This window comes from Diceros bicornis, chromosome 4, assembly GCF_020826845.1.
Source record: "Diceros bicornis minor isolate mBicDic1 chromosome 4, mDicBic1.mat.cur, whole genome shotgun sequence".
Lineage (NCBI taxonomy): Eukaryota > Metazoa > Chordata > Mammalia > Perissodactyla > Rhinocerotidae > Diceros > Diceros bicornis.
The window spans coordinates 86,875,893-86,897,579 of NC_080743.1; the positions used below are offsets into that span (position 1 = coordinate 86,875,893).

At 53.3% G+C, this 21,687-nt stretch overlaps 1 protein-coding gene across 1 annotated transcript in view; it reads right to left on the reverse strand.

Moving 5' to 3' along the window:
- Window positions 1-6,067: 6,067 nt before the first annotated feature.
- The window catches only part of QSOX1 (quiescin sulfhydryl oxidase 1), a 38,728-nt gene continuing 23,108 nt past the window's right edge, over window positions 6,068-21,687 (reverse strand). Inside the window, exons 7-12 of the mRNA XM_058539942.1 lie at window positions 20,543-20,668; window positions 18,404-18,533; window positions 14,850-14,972; window positions 13,899-14,046; window positions 10,015-10,194; window positions 6,068-8,076 (exon numbers count right to left, since the gene is read on the reverse strand). Of these exons, the coding sequence (XP_058395925.1) occupies window positions 7,298-8,076; window positions 10,015-10,194; window positions 13,899-14,046; window positions 14,850-14,972; window positions 18,404-18,533; window positions 20,543-20,668 (1,486 nt within the window). The 3' untranslated portion in view covers window positions 6,068-7,297. The remainder of the gene's footprint in view (window positions 8,077-10,014; window positions 10,195-13,898; window positions 14,047-14,849; window positions 14,973-18,403; window positions 18,534-20,542; window positions 20,669-21,687) is intronic.

Genomic DNA, 21,687 nt, shown 5'->3' on the forward strand with positions numbered 1-21,687 from the left:
CCCTCCCCCCTTCCCCTCTGGTAACCACCAATCCAATCTCTGTCCCTATGTGTTTGTTTATTGTTGTTATTATCTACTACTTAATGAAGGAAATCATACGGTATTTGACCTTCTCCCTCTGGCTTATTTCACTTTGCATTATACCCTCAATGTCCATCCATGTTGTCACAAATGGCTGGATTTCATCGTTTCTTATGGCTGAGTAGTATTCCATTGTGTATATATACCACAGCTTCTTTATCCATTCGTCCCTTGATGGGCACTTAGGTTGCTTCCAAGTCTTGGCTATTGTGAATAACGCTGCAATGAACACAGGGGTGCATGTACCTTTACAAATTGGTGTTTTCAAGTTCTTTGGATAAATACCCAACAGTGGAATAGCTGGATCATATGGTAGTTCTATGCTTGATTTTTTGAGGAATCTCCATACTGTTTTCCATAGTGGCTGCACCAGTTTGCACTCCCACCAGCAGTGTATGAGAGTTCTCTTCTCTCCACATCCTCTCCAACACATGTTGTTTCCTGTCTTGTTAATTATAGCCCTTCTGACGGGCGTGAGGTGATATCTCATTGTAGTTTTGATTTGCATTTCCCTGATAGTTAATGATTTTGAACATCTTTTCATGTGTCTGTTGGCTATCTGTATATCTTCTTTGGAGAAATGTCTGTTCAGGTCTTTTGCCCATTTTTTAATTGGGTTGTTAGTTTTTTTGTTGTTGAGATGCATGAGTTCTTTATATATTTTGGAGATTAAGCCCTTATCAGATGTATGGTTTGCAAATATCTTCTCCCAATTGTTAGGTTGTCTTTTCGTTTTGTTGATGGTTTCCTTTGCTGCGCAGAAGCTTTTTAGTTTGATGTAGTCCCAGTTGTTTATTTTTTCTATTGTTTCTCTTGCCCGGTCAGATGTGGTGTTTGAAAAGATGTTGCTAAGACCGATGTCGAAAAGCGTACTGCCTATGTTTTCTTCTAGAAGTTTCACAGTTTCAGGTCTTACATTCAAGTCTTTAATCCATTTGGAGTTAATTTTTGTGTATGGTGTAAGGTAAGGGTCTACTTTCATTTTTTTGCATGTGGCTATCCAGTTTTCCCAACACCATTTGTTGAAGAGACTTTCTTTTCCCCATTGTATGTTCTTGGCTCCTTTGTCAAAGATTAGCTGTCCATAGATGTGTGGGTTTATTTCTGGGCTTTCGATTCTATTCCATTGATCTGTGTGTCCGTTTTTGTGCCAGTACCATGCTGTTTTGGTTACTATAGCTTTGTAGTATATTTTGAAATCAGGGAGTGTGATACCTCCAGCTTTGTTCTTTTTTCTCAGGATTCCTTTAGTTATTCGGGGTCTTTTGTTGTTCCATATAAATTTTAGGATTCTTTGTTCTATTTCTGTGAAAAATGTTGTTGGAACTTTGATAGGGATTGCATTGAATCTATAGATGGCTTTAGGAAGTATGGACATCTTAACTATGTTAATTCTTCCAATCCAAGAGCATGGAATATCTTTCCATTTCTTTGTGTCTTCTTCAATTTCTTTCAGCAATGTTTTATAGTTTTCTGTGTACAGCTCTTTCACCTCTTTGGTTAAGTTTATTCCTAGGTATTTTATTCTTTTTGTTGCAATTGTAAATGGGATGGTATTCTTAATTTCTCTTTCTGCTACTTCGTTGTTAGTGTACAGAAATGCAACTGATTTTTGTATGTTGATTTTGTATCCTGCAACTTTACCATATTCGTTTATTACTTCTAAAAGTTTTCTGGTGTATTCTTTAGGGTTTTCTGTATATAAAATCATGTCATCTGCAAATAGTGACAGTTTCACTTCTTCCTTTCCAATTTGAATCCCTTTTATTTCTTTCTCTTGCCTGATTGCTCTGGCTAGGACTTCCAGTACTATGTTAAATAGGAGTGGTGAGAGTGGGCATCCTTGTCTGGTTCTTGTTCTTAGAGGGATGGCTTTCTGTTTTTCACCATTGAGGATGATATTAGCTGTGGGTTTGTCATATATGGCCTTTATTATGTTGAGGTACTTTCCTTCTATACCCATTTTATTCAGAGTTTTTATCATAAATGGATGCTGTATCTTGTCAAATGCTTTCTCTGCATCTATTGAGATGATCATGTGATTTTTATTCTTCATTTTATTAATGTGGTGTATTACGTTAATTGATTTGCGAATATTAAACCATCCCTGCATCCCTGGAATAAATCCCACTTGATCATGGTGTATAATCTTTTTAACATATTGTTGTATCCGATTTGCTAGTATTTTGTTGAGGATTTTTGCATCGATGTTCATCAGTGATATTGGCCTGTAATTTTCTTTTTTTTGTGTTGTCCTTGTCTGGTGTTGGTATCAGGGTAATGTCAGCTTCATAGAATGAGTTAGGGAGCTCCACCCCCCTCCTCAATTTTTTGGAAGAGTTTGAGAAGGATAGGTATTGAGTCTTCTTTGTATGTTTGGTAGAATTCACCAGGGAAGCCGTCTGGTCCTGGACTTTTATTTTTGGGGAGGTTTTTGATTACTGTTTCGATCTCCTTCCTGGTGATTGGTCTATTCAAATTCTCTACTTCTTCTTGATCCAGTTTTGGAAGGTTGTATGATTCTAGGAATTTATCCATTTCTTCCAGATTGTCGAATTGTTTGGCATATAGCTTTTCATAGTATTCTCTTATAATCTTTTGTATTTCCGAGGTGTCTGTTGTAACCTCTCCTCTTTCATTTCTGATTTTACTTATTTGTGCCTTCTCTCTTTTTTTCTTGGTGAGTCTAGCTAAAGATTTGTCAATTTTGTTGACCTTTTCAAAGAACCAGCTCTTGGTTTTATTAATTTTTTCTATTTTTTTTTGGTCTCTATTTCATTTATTTCTGCTCTGATTTTCATTATTTCCCTTCTTCTACTGATTTTGGGCTTGGTTTGTTCTTCTTTTTCCAGTTCCTTTAGGTGCATTGCTAGATTGTTTATTTGAGATTTTTCTTGTTTGTTGAGATAGGCCTGTATCGCTATAAACTTCCCTCTTAGGACCGCTTTTGCTGTAACAGCTAGATCTTCAGTTAGCATGAGGGAAGCCATCTTAGGGAAAGGGAGCAATATTGTGACTCTTGACTCTGACTCACTAGTCTCTGTGAATACATTCTAGCCTGCACGTAGCCTAGATGATTCAGCACCTCTTGCTTTTGCAAAATACCTGACCTGCTAGTATGATGACTCTTGCTATGATAAGATGATAACTTTATTTTCTGAGTTCCCCAGGAACATGATGACCTCCAGAAAGAACAACTCTGTGCTGGTACCCATCATGAATGACAGAAGAAAAAGATAATGTGGCACCTTGAAGTTCGTCACACCCAATGGTTGACGTCCCTAAACCCCCTCCTTCGCTGCCCATTTCCCCTATATAACTGCCTCAAGATTCTGTATGATTTTAAGATGGTTCTTTAGGACACTAGTCCACCATCTTCCAGTTCCGCTGGCTAATCGTATAAACCTTCCTTTCTTAACCACTGGCTTGTTTGCAATTGATGGGCACCAGATTTTGGTGAGCAGAACGAGCCCCTTTCGCTCGGTTACACACAGAGGCTGTGATTTCCGTCAGCCAGGAGTCTTTTCTGGAAGGCCCTGAGGGGACAACCCCCTCACTGAGCAGACAGTAAAGCAGCTGGAATCACAATGAGGGAGGTAAAGGCACCTTGGGGACCATGAAGCTCGTCTCAGGCTTTCATCTTACAGGTGAGGGAGGAAGCTGAGGCCCAAAGGTGAATGGTTCACCCAACAGCACACCCAGCAAGTCAGCGGCCAAGCCAGGAGAACGAAGCGGGTCTCCTTCTCCTCCTCCAGCTGCTGGGGACTTTCCTCCAGGACCCAGGCTGTGTGGGGCCCCAGAGCCCACTCCTTACCCCCACACCCAGAGGATGGCTGCACCTGGGCTCCCCGCCCGCACCCGATACCAAGGCTGCCGGGGAAAAGCCAGGCCGAAGGGGGGCCACGCCTCTGGGACCTCCTCAGCCCCCAGGTGGCTTCTGAATGAAGAGGCCCCTTCGGTCTGTGGTCCCTCCACCCCTGCCCAGGAACCCCCCCTCCCCTCCCACTTCACGGCTTCTCACCCTTCAGGTCTGGAAGAAGCCTCTCCCGCCCCCGCTGGGCTCTATCATTCAGAGCTCTAACCACGCTCTGTCACCTTTTCCTCCCTTGTCTGTCTTTTCCTCTACAGTGGAAGCTCCATAACAGCAGGGACCACCTCTCTCTTCTCTGTTTATTCCCAGCTTCTAGCCCAGTAAGTGTTGAAAAGATCCTTAAAAAATTTTTTTAAAGTTTTTTGCTAAGAATTTCTTGCATTCACTATTTTTCTTTGTTGGACTTGGCACATGCTTTCTCTTCTGCCTGTGATGTCTTTTTCCTCATTTTCCTTGCTGACACCTACTCATCTTTCAAAACCCAGCTCAGCTGCCTCCTCCTCTAGGCGATCGTTCCTGAACGTTCAGTGGGTAACGTCCCAGGCAGAGATGAATGTCTCCGTCCAGCCCCAGAACAAGAAGCCTTTTTGCAGGCCCCCTAGTGGACCCTCTCCTGCGGGGGAGCTCTCTTAGGGTGCAGAGAACAACCTGGAACAGCAGGCGTAGTTCAAGCCACCTAAGCCCTGGGATCCCAGCCTGGCAGACCGGGTGGGGGAGGAGACCAGCTGGTGGGCGAAGCCGGTGTATCGATGCTGCTGAGCCCTGGGGAAATCAAGGTGAAAGGCAGCAGCTCTGCGAAGGGGGAGGCCCACCCTTGTTTATCAATCAGAGGCGCTTCGACAGGGCAGAAAGGGGCTTGCCTGCCGGAGGCTGCGGTGAGGAGGGAGACCCACACGCACTACCAGGGCCCTAGTGGACCCCAAATAAAGCCCTGCCTCCTGCCTCAGGCACTGTAGGTAGACGCTGTGGAGCCGGGGCTGACCACAACAGCTTTCCTAGTTCTAAATACCCGAGCTTGGTTTTAGAAAGTACGGTCACTGGAGCTATAAGGGCTGGATGATAAGACACTGTCAGGTACCAGGTGGTAGGGGAGCAGGCATACTCAAGTGGTCTCGGCCCAGTCGGCGCACTTGGGCTCTGGCCCTGGGAGCCTCTTTCACTCTCCTGCAGGTCTGGGTCGCACTGCTGATAGTGTGCTGACCCGGCAGCCTCCCAGCCTCCCAGCCAGGGCCCCATGGAGCAGAGGGAAACGAGCAGAGCCGGCCCAGCAGGATGGAGGAGGCAAGTGGATGACTTGAGCTGGGACACAGAGAGGGAACACGCGGATGAGGACGGATGAGAGGCCTGCAGAGAGGATCCAGGCTAGAATCCACCCAAGGAGCCAGGCAGCTGAAGGGGTAACATAGGGCTGCCATAAGCAGCGAAGGGGTTGGGGGGTTGGCCCCTGCCTGACCCCTCCCCCACCCCAGCTGTCCTGGCAGAGGGAGCGAGCTTGGCATCCCACCTGCTGCACCCAGTGCCGAGGCCTTCTGAGCAGAGTGAAGATGTCAAAGAGAAAACCCCAAATCGGATTGAGGCTCCTGCTCCCCCTCAATGAGGTTCATTATCAGCTGCTCTGATCCTTGTAAAGCTCTGCAGGCCGGATTAGGGGCAGGCTCTCTAATCTGGCTGACTGCCCCCTGCTGAGCAGCCAGCCCAGGCCCAGCTCTCACAAACAAGCCCTCTCCTTCCTTGAAGGAGAGCTGGAGACGCAGGGCGCCCGGCTGAGGAGGGCCAGGCAGGGGCAGATGAAGGTTCCTGGAGCAGAACTGAGAGCCCCGAGGCAGAAGCTCCCCAGGAGGCTGCGGGAGGAGGGGGAGGCAGGATTGTACCTCCACTGAGGTCTGTGCCTGGTGCATGTGGAGACTGAGGGGCTTGGGGCATGGAGAGCTCTGTGGGCAGTGGAGGAGGGCCCCATCCAGGAGAAAGGGGCTATGACAAGAGTACCTGTCCCCTGCAGGCCAGGAGCTATGTGAGATGGAAGAAATCACATCAGGCCGGATCCCAGGCTGGATTCTGCACATTCTCTCCAGACCTGGACTAGGTCTCCAAGTAGTAAGTTAAAGAACACACTGGTGCTTGCCTTAACAAAAATAATTTATTCTACAACCCTCCCAAGCAGTGGGGTAGACTGGGAGTCAAGCATGTGCACAGCGTCACCCTCCACTCTGACCTTTTTAACCTCTACCCAGTGGGAGGTGGACCCTTGAGAGAGATGAGACTCCCCTCGCTCCCCTAAACCCAGCACCCCCCATATTCAAAGATTAGCATCTATTTTGGAGACCAAAATCAAAAGACAAAAGACCAGCTCCCAGAGGGGTGGAGCCAAAGGACACTGGAAGCAACCGTCTTTTCCCTGTGGCTTCACTCTCCCCCTCACAGCTAAGCCCAGAGCCAAGGCACTGTAGACCCCAACATCCCTCCCTAAGTCCCACACTACCCTCTCCTCAGGGCCCACCAAGACAGCCACTCACCCCCAGCCCAGTGACCATTACCCTCCCAGCTGGGCACCCCCACACCAACTCCAGCCTGCGCTCTTCCTAGAGTGGAGGTTTGGGGAAGGAGCCAGCCAAGGCTCTCCTCCGACAATCCCTGACCCAAATCTCACCTGGGAAACCAGCATGACTTCCAGAAGCTTCCAAACCCCACCGGAAAGCCAAACCCCACCCAGGAGGTCTGAGGGGCTGGAGGATGGGCAGGCCACAGAGGGACAGAGGCAGTCCTTCCAGCTCTGGCATAAAGGCCTCTTCGCATCCAAAAGGGAGCGAAGACAGAGCCCTGGAATGTAGTGAGGAGTTCCACTCCAGCCCCGGGGACCCTCCTCTGGATGGGAAAACTTGGAAACTGTGGCCTCACTTGCCCCAGTTTAGGGCCAAGACCAAGTGAGAGACATTGAAGCTTCAGCGAGAATGGGGCAGTCCTGCCCCCAAGTCCTGGGGCAGGACTTCAAATAAGCTGAAAAAGAGGAATTCAGTGCTGAGAGGCCAGGGACAGAGGCTCTCAACCCCACTGCCCAAGGCAGCCCCCCTCACCCCGAGTCGTCAGATGAACCTGGACCCTGCGCACGTCTGTGTGTCTATGGAACACTCCTCCCCAGAAGGCCCAAGAAGGGTCACTGGAGCAACTGGTTTTCCTGGATTTCCCTGGACAAAGGGGGAGAGGGAAGGGGCAGTGTGTGGGGGGAGGGGGCAGCTGGAGGAATAGGGCAACAGGGGGAGGGGGAGGCGGGCAGAGGGGGAGGGCGGGGGGCTGGAAGAGCCCCATGGACGGCAGCTTCCTTTCCTGCACCCTCCCCAGCTGGACGGTTCAGGCTGCGGGATGACCAGCATGGCCCTTCAGGGCCCTCATCCTGGCCCGGAAGTAGGTGTACATGCCCAGCAGACCCATGAAGGACAGGGAGTAGAGCACCACACAGAGGCTGATGTCCAGGTGGGAGAAGTCCCTTTCCAGCACCTGCAGCCACTGGCCTCGGCCCTGCATGGCCCCAGCCTCTGGTTCCCCCTCAGGGACAATGGCCAGCTGCTTGGAGCTGCGGCCCACTCGCCTCAGCTCTGAAGGGCCTCTGGGGAGGTTCTTCTCAGCCAGGAACTCAGCCAGCAATACGGCTCCTGTGTCTCGCTTGGTCAAGCGTCGCTGCCCTTCTGGTTGCTCCAACTTATCCCTCTGAAGCTCTGCTGTGTACTCAGGAGGTCCCTCGTCTGGCTCAGCTGTGGTCACACCGAGGCCAGCGTGCAGCTCCTGGGGGAGACTTTCCCCAAGTCTCTTCACTGGAACATCCCAGACGATGGTGCCTGGGCCTACTATGATCTCAGCCTTCTCAGGGCCCAGAGTAAAATTTCTGGTCACCAGCTCCAGCTCCACGGGCTTGGGGGCAGCTGCCATCCTCTGTGCCCTGCTCTGGGGGCCTGGCACAGCTGAAGGAAAGTCCAGGACAATGTTGCTCGGGGAGAAGTGGGTCTTTAAGAAGCTGAGGGTGTTGCTCAGGTCCCACACAGGCGCATCCCGGAGTTCATTGTGGCAGGCAGAACAGAGCTCACGGGGCGGCCACTGCACCTTGGGGAACTGGGGGTCCTCGCTGGGGGCACCTGGGGAGGGAAGCACACACAGGCTGGCTGTGACACACTGGGCCCGCCTGGAAGCCCAGATCTCATTCTGCAACACCAGCTTCCTCAACTGCAAAAAGGGCTTCCCACTGCCCTTTGAAAGGATGGGTATGAGAAAAGGCAGACAAAAAAAAGAAACTAGCACGGGGCCTGACCCACAGCAAGAGCTGACAATGGCACCTCTCAGGGTGCGGAGGATTCCCACCTGCCCCCACCCCCAGCACGCCACAGTCCCCAGGGAAGTACGAGCAGCTCCGTCCCAGTCCCTGTGTTAACCCCTGTCTCCCCTCATGGACTCCACTGTTGATTTGTACCCCTGGACCAGACACGAAAGGGCGGGAAGACTCAATGATCTGTCTTGTAGTCTTTGATTGCTCTGCTAGTATTTATCTTCTTTGCATTTTTTTGAAATTTTCTAAGTTTTATAGAGTGAAGATACATTACTTTGTAATTCCAGGGAAATGTTTTTAAAAACAAGAGTTTGTGGCACATGGTAATTCCACAGGTGGCCTCCTTCACCCCCGTAGCCTCTGGGGAAGGCAGGGTTGGTGGAATTCCTCCTCAGCTGGGCTCCAAAGGGTGGGTATAGGGAGGCCGGGGGGTGGGGGGGGGAGCCTAGCTGGGAAAAGGGCCCCCGAGAGAGTCAGGAAAGGCACGGATGCCAGGCTGCTGGGACCCCAAGAAGGCATGCCTGAGCCCCAGGCTGAGCCCCAGAGGGCCTACCATCAGCCCCTCGTCCAGTGTCGCCCAGGGAATGCCAATCAGCCCATCTCCCTTGTAGGAGGCACCTCTCCTAAAGGGTTTAACAGGAAAAAAAGTTTCTGGCCAGAACGAAGCAGCAGCAAGTGACATAAAAGTCAGAATGGTTGTTTTGGGGAGGGGGCAACAAGTAGATTCCAAGGGTCCAGTGAGGAGCAATAGTGAGTGCGCCTTGTGAAGTGAGCAGTCAATTTGTACCTGCTCATTACTGTTGTTGGTTTGATCTGAAAGGGCCCCTCTAGAGAGGGTAGGGTACTGCCTTCCTTTCGGCTCCTGGCCCTCCAGCAGCAGCTGGTCCCCAAGGGAAGCTGGGAGCCTGCTAAGGTCACGGGGCTGGAGGGTCAAATGGAGCATTTGGTGGCAGGGCCGGGGAGGGAGGGAAGGGGTGGGAGGAGAGAAGGGCACGCGTCTTCTTTTCAAAGTCCACCAGGAGGCCCCAGGAGACAGACCAGTGCGGCGCCTGCCCCACCACCTGCGCCTTCAGCTTCTTTAACCTCAGCCCTGCCCCAGGCCGCATCCCGCCTCCCAACCCTGGGAGGTCTGTGGCAGCCACGTGCACTCCTCTCTCCCCTCAGACAAGCCCGGGGTCCCGCCCACAGTCCACAGATGGCTCCTGCCCCCCCACCCGCTTCTGGTCACCAGTGGAGTTCAACGTTTTTGCCTGTTGGACCCATCAGACTCCTGTGTGTGGGGGACCAGAAAACACTGGAAAGAGGGAAACTCAGAGACAAGGCCTCCCTCTGGGGAATCTGTCCCTAGTATTTCTAGGAAGGACCTGGTCTGTCTTTTCCAGCATATTTTATCATTAGAGCCCTCCCAGGGGGTGGAAAAGCCCAGATCCCTCCTCCTTATTGCTTTGAGTAAGGGGCCAATAGCCAGAAAGCAGAACAGGGGAGGCAGGAGAGGGGCCCCAACAGGCCAGAGGGAGAGGCCCTGGTGCAGGGGAAAGAGTGAGCACTGGCATCAGAAGACCAGGGTCTTAGAGGGTCAAAGACTCGGTTTTCTCATCTAGAAAATGGGTCTAACAATACTGACACATCAGCAGGGCTGGTAGAGCACATGAAAGGGCTCTGTGTACATTGAAGCACTGGGACTCCACAGTTCCCCCACCTCCTCTTCCCTCTGGAGGTGACTCCAGCCTTGGAGGTGGCCGTTCCTTACCTGCGAGGCGAGCATTGACCTTGTTGTGGCTAGACCAGAACCAGAGGACCGCGCTGTTTGGACTCTCCACCTGGTCCATGGAGGCAGCAGCCATCTGCTCAAAGTGGCCAGCACACTCTCGGCAGCCAAAGAAGGAGTGGACGTAGCCGCGGACAGCCTGGAGGACCTCCTGGGCCTTGGCTATGGGGGGAGGAGATACCATTCACAGCGGCCCTTCAGACCACCTGCCCCTGCCGGCCCACCACTGTTCCCTCCACAGGCCCACCATGGTCACCCCTGGACAGGGACCCCACATCCCGGCCCATCCAATGACAGGCTCAGGGCGTCCTTGCTGACTTCTCCACTTTCCAAGGGTCACTTTAGAGTTGTCCCCATCTCCTCCCAAATTCCTAAACCCCAGTTTCCCTTCTCTGCCACTCATCCCGGCCCTCGTCACTTACTGACACTCAGCATAGAGTCCAAACTCATCAGCAGGACGCTCGTGCTCTGTGAGATGTAGCTGGAGAGGCAGGCAGGGGATAGCGTGCCCACCGCCCAACCTCGTGCCCCTACTCTGCCCCCTCGCCCTAGGCTTCCTGTTCCTTCTTGCACCCCATCCTGCCTCCTCCCTTGGGCACTATGTCAGGAGTCCACCCTGATCTGGCTCTGCACATCCCTAATTTGTCTCCATCTCCCCTCACCCCCCATTCTCTCCCACCGGGCCCTCAGGACTGACCTCAGCACAGGCCTCTGAAGACTCCCCCACTTTCCAGCTCTGACTGATACTGGGCACCTCCCTGAAGATACCACTGCTCCCCTAAATATGCCCCTCTTCCATCCCTTTGTCTCCCACACTCCAGAGACCTCAGGGCTGGAGGTGGTGGAAGTACCCTCCCTGCTGTTGGCTGCTTCCAGACTCTCCTTTCTGCTGCAAACCCCCGGCTCTTTCAAAGCCCATCTCCTCGTCTCACCTCTCCATCCACTAGGACATCAGCACCCTGAGCTCTAACCCGCTCACCACCACTCCCCACATGATCCTTCCAGCAACTTCAGCACCCAGACCAACGGTGCCTCGCCTCTCCCCTCCTCGGCCCCCTCAGCAACTCCTTCTCCTGCACCCACCCCCATCACCCTGCAGCCCACCACCTGCCCTGCAGCTGTACTTGCCTCGTCCGCCTGCCCTCCTGCCCTCCTGCTCTGACCTTACCCTTCTAGCCTCCTCCAGGATTTTACTCCTGTAAATATTTTCTTTTGTTATTACATCATCAGTTTCTCCCTTAACATGGGATCATTCAACAGGTAAAAACTACTGCAACTAAGAGATCCCTTCTCTGACCCCAGTTCCACTCCAGTTACCTCCCCATTATCCCCAATTTCTTCCCTGCTCCTCTCTCTTCAGCCCAGTCCAACCAAGCCTTTCTCTCCACTGCTCCACGGAAACAGCTCTTGCCATCTTGCACCACCTCCAGCAGCACAGCAGCATCCACTCAGCTGACTATACCCTCCTCCTTGAAACACTTTATTTTGGGGGCCCTCTTGAAATCGCAGGGCTGCTCCTTCTTGGTCTCCTTTGCTGGCTCCTGCTCCTCTAGCAAAGGTCTGGATGCTGCAGTGCCCTGGAGCCCAGGCCTCAGCACTCTTCTCTGCCGACCCACTCATGGGCTCATCCAGCTCCGTGGCTTTACCTATCATCTGTGTGCTAATGACCACAAGATGTGTATCTCTCTCCTGGACCTCTCCCCAGAACTCCAGACTCAGCTGTCTACATCTCAATTCACTTGTCTAATAGCTATAAACCATAAACTCTACTCTCCCCCCAATCTACTCCCCCCACCCCTGACCCTTCCCCTTTCTCAGCTCATAGGACCATCAGCCACCAGGTGCTCAGGCCCAACAACTCCAGGTCCACCCTGAGTCCTCAATCCTGCACACTCTTCATTCAATCCACCACTGAGTCTTCTCAGCTCTACCTGCAAACTATTCCCAAATCCCACCACTTCTCCCACGTGCACACCTACAACTTCAGTCCAGGCTACCACCGCCTCTCCTGGACTAGTTCCACAACTTCCTAACTGGCTGCCCTGCCTCCACCTTGCCCCACTGTAGCCCGCCCTCCACCCAGCAACCTTTCTAAAGCATTAATAATTCTCATCACTCCACGCTTCAACTGTCCAGTAGATTCTCCTAATGCTGCAACTGAAATCCACACCCCTCCCTCACCAAGACCTCCAAGCCTGCATGTGCCCACCTCCTCACCTGCCTCCCCCACTCCCAGGCTCTGCCACACTGCCCTCCTTTCGGTGCTGCAAACATGCCAGACTTGTTCTTGGCACTTGCCAGTCCTTGACCTGTGTTATGGGCTGAATTGTGTCACCTAATATTCATAGGTTGAAGTCCTAACCCCCAGTACTTCACAATGTGACTGTATTTGGACAAAGGGTCTTTAAAGAGGTGATTAAGTTAAAATGAGGTCACCAGGGTGTGTCCTAATCCAGTATGACCGGTGTCCTTGTAAGAAGAGGAAATTTGAACACAGATACACACAGAGGGAAGACCATGTGAAGACACAGGAAGACGATGGCCATCTACAAACCAAGGAGAGGCCTCAGCAGAAACCAACCCTGCTAACACCTTCCTCTTAGACTTCCAGGCTCTGGAACCACGAGAAAATAAATTTCTGTTGTTTAGGCCACCCTGTGTGTAGTACTTTGTTATGGTGGCCCTAGCAAGCCAATACAGCCTGGAAGGCTCTCTTCCCAGAGGTCCCACGGCTGCTTCCCCCTCACCATTCAGGTCTCAGCACAGGGTCACCTCCTCAGAGAAGCCTTCCCCAGCCATCCTGTCTAAACACAGCATCCCCTCCCTGACCCTCTCCCACACCACTTGGCTCTGTCGGCTTCAAAGCATTCATCACCGTACCTGAAATGATCTATCTGTGTGTTTACTGTCTGTCTCCTGCCACTGGAATATTGTCCCCTTGAGGCAGGGACGTCTCATCTCATGTACCGCTGTACCCCACCCCTAGAGCAGGGCCTGGCACTCTGGAGACACTCCATGAATACCGGGTGACAGACTGGCTGGCTGTCCACACGGCCTGCAGAGACTCTAATTCCCTCTGCCTCTGCGCAGGCCTGCCCTCTGTCGGGGAGGCTCTTCCTTCCTAGCTCAACTCTCTCTTTCTATCATCGACCCTCACCTTGCCTCCTCTTGCCTTTCCCAACGGCGTGGAGCATTTCCTCTCTTCTGCCCGCACACCCTCCGCTCCCCCTTGGCTCTTGGCCCTGGCACGCTGCAGGGCAGCTCTTTGTACCCCCGCGTCATAGTCCACTGAGAGTGCGGACTGTCTCTTTCACCTGTGTAGCCTCTGGCTGAGCCAGGGCCTGATGGAACCTTGGCCCTCGGCAGACGTGGACTGAACTGGAGGCCCACCTTTTCCATCAGGAAGCGAGGGCGTGAGGCAGGGGTGGGGGAGAGCAGCTGCACAGTTTGGGGGAGGGAACAGGGCAGGAGGAGCAACGTGCTTTCCCAGCTTCCCCTAGAAAATGATTTTTCAGCGGGAAACAACGAAATTGTTCAAAGTATGTGGTATCAGCCACGTAAACTCTGAAACAGATAGAGTTCTTTTCTACACAGGAATACAAAAAATAGAACCACAAATTTTCATGAAGACTGAAAACAAAGCAAGCTTGTGGCTCTGAGAAAGTCAAGGAGAAGCCTCACACCCCTGAGCTTGTGGGGCACCACCCTGGGGCAGGGGACAGGACTGGGTGGCTTTTCCAGGTCCCCCCCCAACTCTGGTTCCATGCTGCAAATGCAGAATCCCCTCAATAGGAGCCTGCAGCAGGGAGCCCGAGGAGGGCAGGGCAGGGCAGGGCTGAGGCCAGGGAGCACGGCCCCACACTCACCTCTTTCTTGTGAGTGGTCTAAATTTTGCCGAGCTGCCTGCACGGTCAGGAAGTGGAAGAGGATCCACAGGGAGCAGGGAAAGCCTCGGAAATGTGGCTCACTCCCCTGGCAGCCGACCCAGTTCACCTTCTTGGCAATCACAGTGCCCTAAGGGACACACACGAGCGTGAGTACATATAGGGAGAAGAAAAAGGATGGGATGGGAGGTGAGGAAAGAAGCTTCCAGAAGACTCAAGAGTCAGCACACAGCCCTAAGACGTATGAGGTCCCTCTCAGTCTATCACCTCGAAGGTGGCCTTTCCCTTCCACCGGCTACACCCATCAAAGGAGCACAGATCTGAAAACCTGTGACACAGATCAAGACATATCCTTAGTCTAGCCTCAACATCCCCACCTGTAAAATGAGGGAGGTGGTCTCTGAGGTCCCTTCAAGCTTTGACATCCTACAAATCAGGACGGTTTTGTGCCTCTGTTGGCTGTACGTGTTGGCCCACCACACTGTTAGAAAACAGTGGTGTGCACAGGAGCCCAGAAAGGTGCCCCTGGAGGGGCTGGAGAAACTACGCTGAGGAGCACCAGGTGCTTGGAGGCAACAGAGAGCAGGAGCTAAAACTCTCTCACAACCAGCATCTCACAATGGGTCTTAAATCCCAGCCCAACCACTTACTGGCTGTGTGATCTTAGACAAGTCACTTAGCCTCTCTTAACCTCAGTTTCTTCATCTGCTCATAATGTCTACCTTCCACTAATGTTGGGAGGATGAAGTGAGATATGCATAGAGAGCTCAATAAAAATAGTTTGTTACTTACTAATGGAAGGAGCCAACCAAGAACACTGACTCCTTCCTGAATGCAAATTTGTGAAGGAGGTCAGAGGTTGCAGGGTTAACCCCTTCCATTCTCATTGTTATGAGGAGAGGGAGAAGATCTTCAATTGCTTCCCAGACTCACCTCCTTCCTGTTGTCCAAGACATTTTTAAAGGAACTGTAGGGAATCTTCTTTCTCTGCTGCCTCTTGAGCCAGTCACTCACGGCGTGCAGGAAGTTCTGGACTAAGGGCCGGCCAGGGAAGTACTGTGGGGAGGAATGAGTGGAAGTTAGAGAGTGAAAAACAATCCCCCGAGTTCCACAGCCCAAGAGAGGGTAGGGGGCTAGGCAGAAGGGGGCCAAGGCAGTTTTTTGGAATGTTCCAGAACCACCAGGAAAGTGTTCTGCCTAAGACACAAAGGTGGGTTCCTCACTACCTTTGCTCTGGGGTACCTGCTAAGGTGAGAGGAAGGGGTGGGGAGCGGACAGAGGCTCTAAGTGAGGCTGGGCCCTTAAGGCCTCCCCTTCTTGAGGCTGAGGGCTCGTGCTGACCCCTGCCCACACGCTGGCCACCGGGAGGAAGGCTGAGCTCCACTGTCACTTCCCAGAGCCCCTGGGAACCCTGGGCCACACGGTCCCTTCTTCATCCTCTGATAGAGCCGCTGACTAAGTGACCAGCTGGGCAAGGCTGGCAAACGGCCTTTCATTTGTATTTCATGGGCTGCCAGTGGGGACAAGCAGCCCAGGGGCTTATAGCCAGGATCCAAATCTTGATGGTAACTCCCAATAGTCTCTGAGGAACATGAAAAGCTACTCTGACAACAAGTCAACTCAAATCTGATTAGTATCAGCACTTTAAAACCACAAGGACTCCAGGGAGGAGAGCAGATGTAAGGGTGTGTGCACGTGTGCGCACGCATAAACACACCGGGGGCGGGGGTGGGGGGGAGAGAGATGCAGCAGCAAGCTGGTCAGATGAAACCACGAAGAGGCAGGTCAAGAGGACAACGATCCTGAGAAACTCACGGAGGAAAAAGAGCAAAGAAAAAAGACGTGAGAGAAGAAGGGTGCTGGAGACAGGAATGATCACTAAACAGAAAAACCTGCCAGTGGATCCAGCCCTCTGAGAAAGCCATCACACATTCTTATCAAATCTCCAGGGCTGGACACTGTCCCCCAGCAGGAGAAGTGGCTGGAAAGAATCTTGTGGTTTGACACGCTCCCTCCCGGTCAGCTCACATGGGCCTCTGGGCTCTCAGTACAAATTTACAGCTTCAAGTCAGCATTTCTCACTGACCTTCGCCCGTCATCCTGACTCGGAACCTCCGCCATCTAAGGCCACGGGGTCAGGAGGAAGGATGAGTTAAGGGCTCTGGACTACAGGGAGTCACCCTCTGCTGGGAGCAGGGAAACCCTGGTGACCACACGCCACCCAGTGGCCAGTCCTGCCAGCCGCTTCCGTGAGGGAGCAGGGAGACCCCAGCTCAGGCGGGCAGGGGCAGGAGGGCACCCAGGACTTGCAGAGTGCCTCCCGACTGGGCATACTCAGAGCTGACGGTCCCCAGGGCTGAGCAGGCAAAGGGAACACTATTGCCCCCAGGCTCTCCGTGCCCCATGCACGTGGCGGGTGAGTGCAGGGGTCAGATGAGACATGGGTACAAATCTCAGCTCTGCCACTCGCTGGCTGGAGCACCCTGGACAAGGTACTCTGCTCCCCCGGGCCTCCACTTCCTCTCTGTATGATGGGATAGCGCTAGTACCCACCCCGTGGGGTGTGTTATGAGAAATACAAATAAACTAACACACAAAGAGCACTTTGCAGAGTCTGGCACCCTGTCAGAGCTTAAGAAATGGTAGGCGCTACTATTATTACTACTCAGGCAGGAGCTACCCAAGCAAGGGCAGCGCCAGAATACTCTGCCGTCTCCACGGGACGGGATGTGGGGCACAGCTCAGACAGAGGCCCTCTGAGCCGGCCCGCAGGCCCCCTGCTCCTGCTCCTGAGTAGGCCTAGCTTCCCTCTGTCCTCTGCCCAAGGCCGGCCCTGTGCTCTCTGAGGGCCCTTTTCTGGCACGGAGGTTCCTCACCCCAAACCCATTTCCAGCACTTGCTGAAGGCAGAACCTCAGCAGGCACCACCCAGAGGGGGCTGCGTAAGCCTCTGCCCAACGCAGTCATTTTCTGGCTCTTTCTTTCCCCTCACACTGGCTATACACAATCCTACTGGGGGGCAAACGAAAACCAGCTTCAGTTCAGCTGAGAGATGCACGTAGCACACAAGAAGCAATTTCCCTGGGATGCTTCCTTCGGAGGGAATGGACTGCAGGGTGGGGGGGGTGCTGTCTCATCTCCTTCTGGGGGATGCCTGAAAAGCACCCTGGGGCTCCCCCTCATGTGTTGGGCAGGAGGAAGCACACAGAACCACTCAAGTTTCTCTCATTCTCTGGGCCAGCCACCCCTGGCCTCAGTGAATTGGGGACCGAGCAGCTCGCAGGGCCTTTGAGGAAAGGCCCTGTTATCAGAGTGGACTGAAGAACAGGGGCTCTGTCCGCGCGGGCCCTCTGTGAGGGGTGACGGCTGTCTTGCCTGAGACTGTGACAGCAGTCTGTGACAAGCGCTCGCTACCTCACAGGGGCCTCTCGGGGTAATTACACCTGCACATGACCGAGCCAAGCAGGCCGGAAGGGCAGGACTAGTAAGGCGGGGAAGAGGGACGAGGCCGGCAGGCAGTTCCCCAGGGAGAGGCGCAGATCACCCCCAGCTGCCTGCAGACCTGTGCGGAGAAGGAAGGGCTCGGACCTGGCACCGAGGCTGAGGATGGCTAAGTCAGCGGTCAGGCTCCGAAGGGGACGGGAGCCCGTATCTGACTCAGCAGTCCTCAGCAGCTGAAGCCTGGGATTTAAGTAGGACAGCCCTGGCAGTGAACCTGGAACCTAAGAGAAGGATGCAGGGAGGGAGAGGCAGGCAGGTGCAGAGGGAAGACATCTCACCTTCAGAGCAGAGACAGGGGCCTGCAACCTCAGTTCAAATCCTGACCACCTGGGAGGCCTAAGGCAAGTCACTTGAGCAACCTGGGCCTCTCAAATGAGGGTAATACTTGCCACCCTGCAGCGAAGTTAAGAGGATTAAATGCCTGACACACAGCAGGTCCTCAGTATGTAGGAGCTATACTTCCTGGAGTAGCCACGCTGGCAGGAAACCACAAAGGAATAAGGACAGCACAGCCGGGGCCAGGGACCTGGGCCAGACTGTGGTTGGTGTCTGGGAGGGAAGAGAAAAGCCTTCTTTCCTTCACTGTGGGTCCTGCTTTCCCAATGACCACGGCAGGGAGTGAGGGGCCACACTCCAGGCTCAGACTGAGGGCGAGGATTCAGGCAGGCAGAGCCACGGTCATTGAGTCAGCTGGAAATATCCCCAGGGCATCTGGCCCCAGTCTCACCCACCCCCCTGCACAGGGTGCGATGCGAAGGGGAAGAAGGCTGTCCTTGGCTGCGCGGGGCTGGTGTGGTATGGCTGAGACTGCAGGGTAGCGGTCCATGGTGGACCGGGACAGCTGTGGGTCCAGATGTCCTGCCAGACTGCGAGCTCTGGAGGGAAGGGCTGGGCTGACCCCTGCAGGCTGGCACAGCGCCTGGTCACAGGATGTGCGCTGATCCCACGTGGAGCTGCACGGACGAGGGGGACCAGGGCCCTGCTCACCTGGGCCAGCACTGCCATAAACTTTTTCAGGGCCATTAGGCGCTGCCCCTCCAGGACGGAGAACTTGCCCACTTCTACCCGCAGGATGTAGTGTAGTGCAGATTCCAGGTCAGCCATATAGATCTTAGAGCTGAGGATCCAGAGGGAGGCAGAGAGAAAAAGGGGTATTAACCACGAGGCATGGGCTGGGGAGGGTCAGCCAGGGCTAGAGGGAGAGAAGAGGGGAGCGCTGCTGATGGTCAGAGTCTTACAGGTTAGCACCTGGCTCTGCCAGTAACTAGCTGTGTGACCTCGGGTACATTCCTGAACTTCTCTGAGCCTCAATTCCTCATCTGTAAGATGGGGATAATAATAAATTGCTCACAGGTAGGTTGCCGAGAGGATTAAAGAAAAGCACAAAAGTAAACCCCTCAGCAGCTCCTGGCATAGAGCAGGGTCCCCCTCTGCAGGCCCAGGGCCAGCCCCTCCCATGACTCACTAAAGGTGTTTTAATCAGGCCACTAGTGGAGGGTCGAGCTTCATTCTCTGTTCTGAACAAAGACCTCTAGAGACAGACAAACAGATCAACAGGTACACCACACAGCATGGCTCTGGAAAACAGAGGCCCTCTCTGAGAGACCAAGGGTCTGGCTGCCCACCAAGGCTCGGCACAGTGGGAGTGGGGGTGGGAGGGGAAGCGGTGTGTGTGTTTATTTGGGGGCTGACGTCCTCGCAGCTGCCAGACCTCGGGTCAGGCAGGCCTCCATCTCACGCCTCTTGGGCGGAGCCCAGCCCCAGGGGAAGGGTTATAGGATCCAAGGTGGCTGCTCCACCCTGTGCCCCTCATGCTCACTTGGGGTCTGGGCCCCGGGGTCTGACGGGAAGGGCTCCTCGAGCGCTGGCTGCTTCTCGACCCCTGAGCCCTGGCTTCTGGCCTCAGGTCGACAGCAAGCTGGCTCTGGGAGCCGGGCAAGTCTACCTCTCTAGGACTCGTTGACCTCACTTGGGAAAGGATCTGATTATCCTGTCCCACCCACCACCTGGGGCTGTAGGGAGCCAACAAGGTCAGCTAACTGGTATGCACTGTTACCCCCTGTGCTTCACCCTCAAGGCAAAGGCCCTTCTCTGTGCTCCACTGTGGTGGCTTTGGGCCTCAGTTTACCCCTCCATTCTTGTGTGCTGACTCAAGAAGTGGCCCCACGACTAAAGGAGATAATGTACGGAAGGGGCCCAGCTCACAGTTTGGCACATAAGGCCAGTAAGTATCAGCATTATAATAATTCGAACAATTTGAATAATCAAAATTTGAAGGATCATAATGACTGTTCCCACCTCTTAGTCTCTCCTTCTACCCTGATTTACTAAAAAAATCTCTCCATTAGCAGTTTCCACCCTTGAAGTCCCTCATGCTAGGATGCAAAATCCTTCTTGAAATCAGGTGACCTTTCCCCCAGTTCTCTAGTGCAGCCCCTGCTGGGGGCTGCCTTCCAGACTCAGCTCTGAGCTCCCTGGTCAGCCGTTTTCACTTAGTACCGCCTCTGGGTGCCAGCGCAGGAGGTTTATGCCCCATCTCTCTGCCCAACAAGCAGGAGTTCTCCCATGAGAACAGAGTCAAGGAGCCTGGGAGAGAAGACAGCTTCCTCATGCTTACAACAGTGCACAAAGACACAGGGTACCTCAAAAAGTAGTGAGCTCTCTGACAACAGAGGCATTCAAGCGAGGTCAGTGCCTTCCTAGAAGGGATGCTGTGAAGGGACTGTAAACTCTGTGCGGGCAGGGACTGCGTACCTGTACACATCTGTAGTACAGTGCCCAGCACATAGCAGGTACTGAAAAATATTTGCTGAAGAAATAATTGCTTAGGTGGGAAGTTGGTTTGGAGGTCACAGATTACCCTTCCAAGCTGATTCTACTTGTTCTTGAGTAGAGTTAAGTGTAAGGAATGTGGGCATTGGAAAGTATCTGTTCCATCATGAAGGACACAAGTGACTGCTGGCCGGCAAGCCCCATGGTCAATGGTCGCAGAGGAGGCCACCAGTCCACTGCTGCTCCTGCACATCTCAGATCACTGCACATAGCCACGGCCAGCCCTCAGGGGGTCTGTGATCAGAGGAAAGGCTGGGGTGGGGGAAGGGAGAGGAGAACTAGGCGTGGCCTTACCGATCTGCAACTTTCCACACAGTGGGAGCTATCGTATTAGCAGTGATTGGTGCGACTGTGGTCTGGGCAGCCCCCCTGGAGAACTTCTGCAGGTAAGCAGTGTAGAAGGACCTGGATTCCATCAGCCTGTGAGGGAAGAGAACCACAGTGGAGAGGAGGTGAGTACAGACAAACGAAACCCCAGCGCTAACTCATGTCAGGAGAGGAGGCGGGTGGCTCATCTGACAGAAATGTTTAAGAAATATCTAACTTGGTCTTATCCTGAGTGAGGTCAAAATCGGGGCACCCATGCCTCACTTTAACCTTTTTCTTCACTGCTTATGCTGTGGAAAGCCTCTTTGACACCAGTCTGATGTCAAAATCCCTTCTGGAAAAGCAGCTGGGCCTGAGAACTCCTCAACTTGCCCTGGAGAGGCTGTGGGACAGAGCACCTTGAAGAGCAGGTGGCCACTCTAGGGACAGTGCTCAATCTGCCCGAGGACAGGAGGCTGGGTTTGACTACCTTCCCCAGAGACCAGAGATGCAAAATGGCAGCTGACCTCAAGGATGCTACCCGCTCACAAGCTTGCTCTGAGGTAGCAGAGGTGACATTACTCTTCAAGGAAGTCAAGGGAGTTTGACACGTGGTTTTTAAAAAATAGATAGCAGCAGCAACAACCAGACACTAAAATTTTCAAATCCTTTTGCTTTCTTTCTCTCCTCTGATAGAGAGGAGTCCTCAAGGGCAGGAGACGCCTCCTGGTCAGGGCCACCTGGAGGGAGGGATGTGAAGGCCAGCAGCGGTGTGACAGGATACCCAGGCGAGCTGGCACTGGGGAGCATTGCTTTCCACTTCGCTGTCCTGGCCCAGTGTTTATCGACAAGCAGATGGCTCGGAAGCAGCGTCGTCACAAACAATTTTCCCCTCCACCAGCTCCAAGTGAGGAGACAATGCCTCCTCTCTCCACCAGGACTGGTACTTTCTGCCCCTCCCTGTCCGCCTGTAGTCATCATGCTCCCTTCCCCTGGCAGAACTCTCTGACAAGGCCTGGCCCAGGGCTGCCTGGTGATTCGGGCCAGGGCCAGGCGAGGGCAAGTGGCTGCCCTGCCCAGCCTCAGTGCAGGATGGCGTTAATGGCCCCGAGGAGCAGCTCATTGGGCAGCGC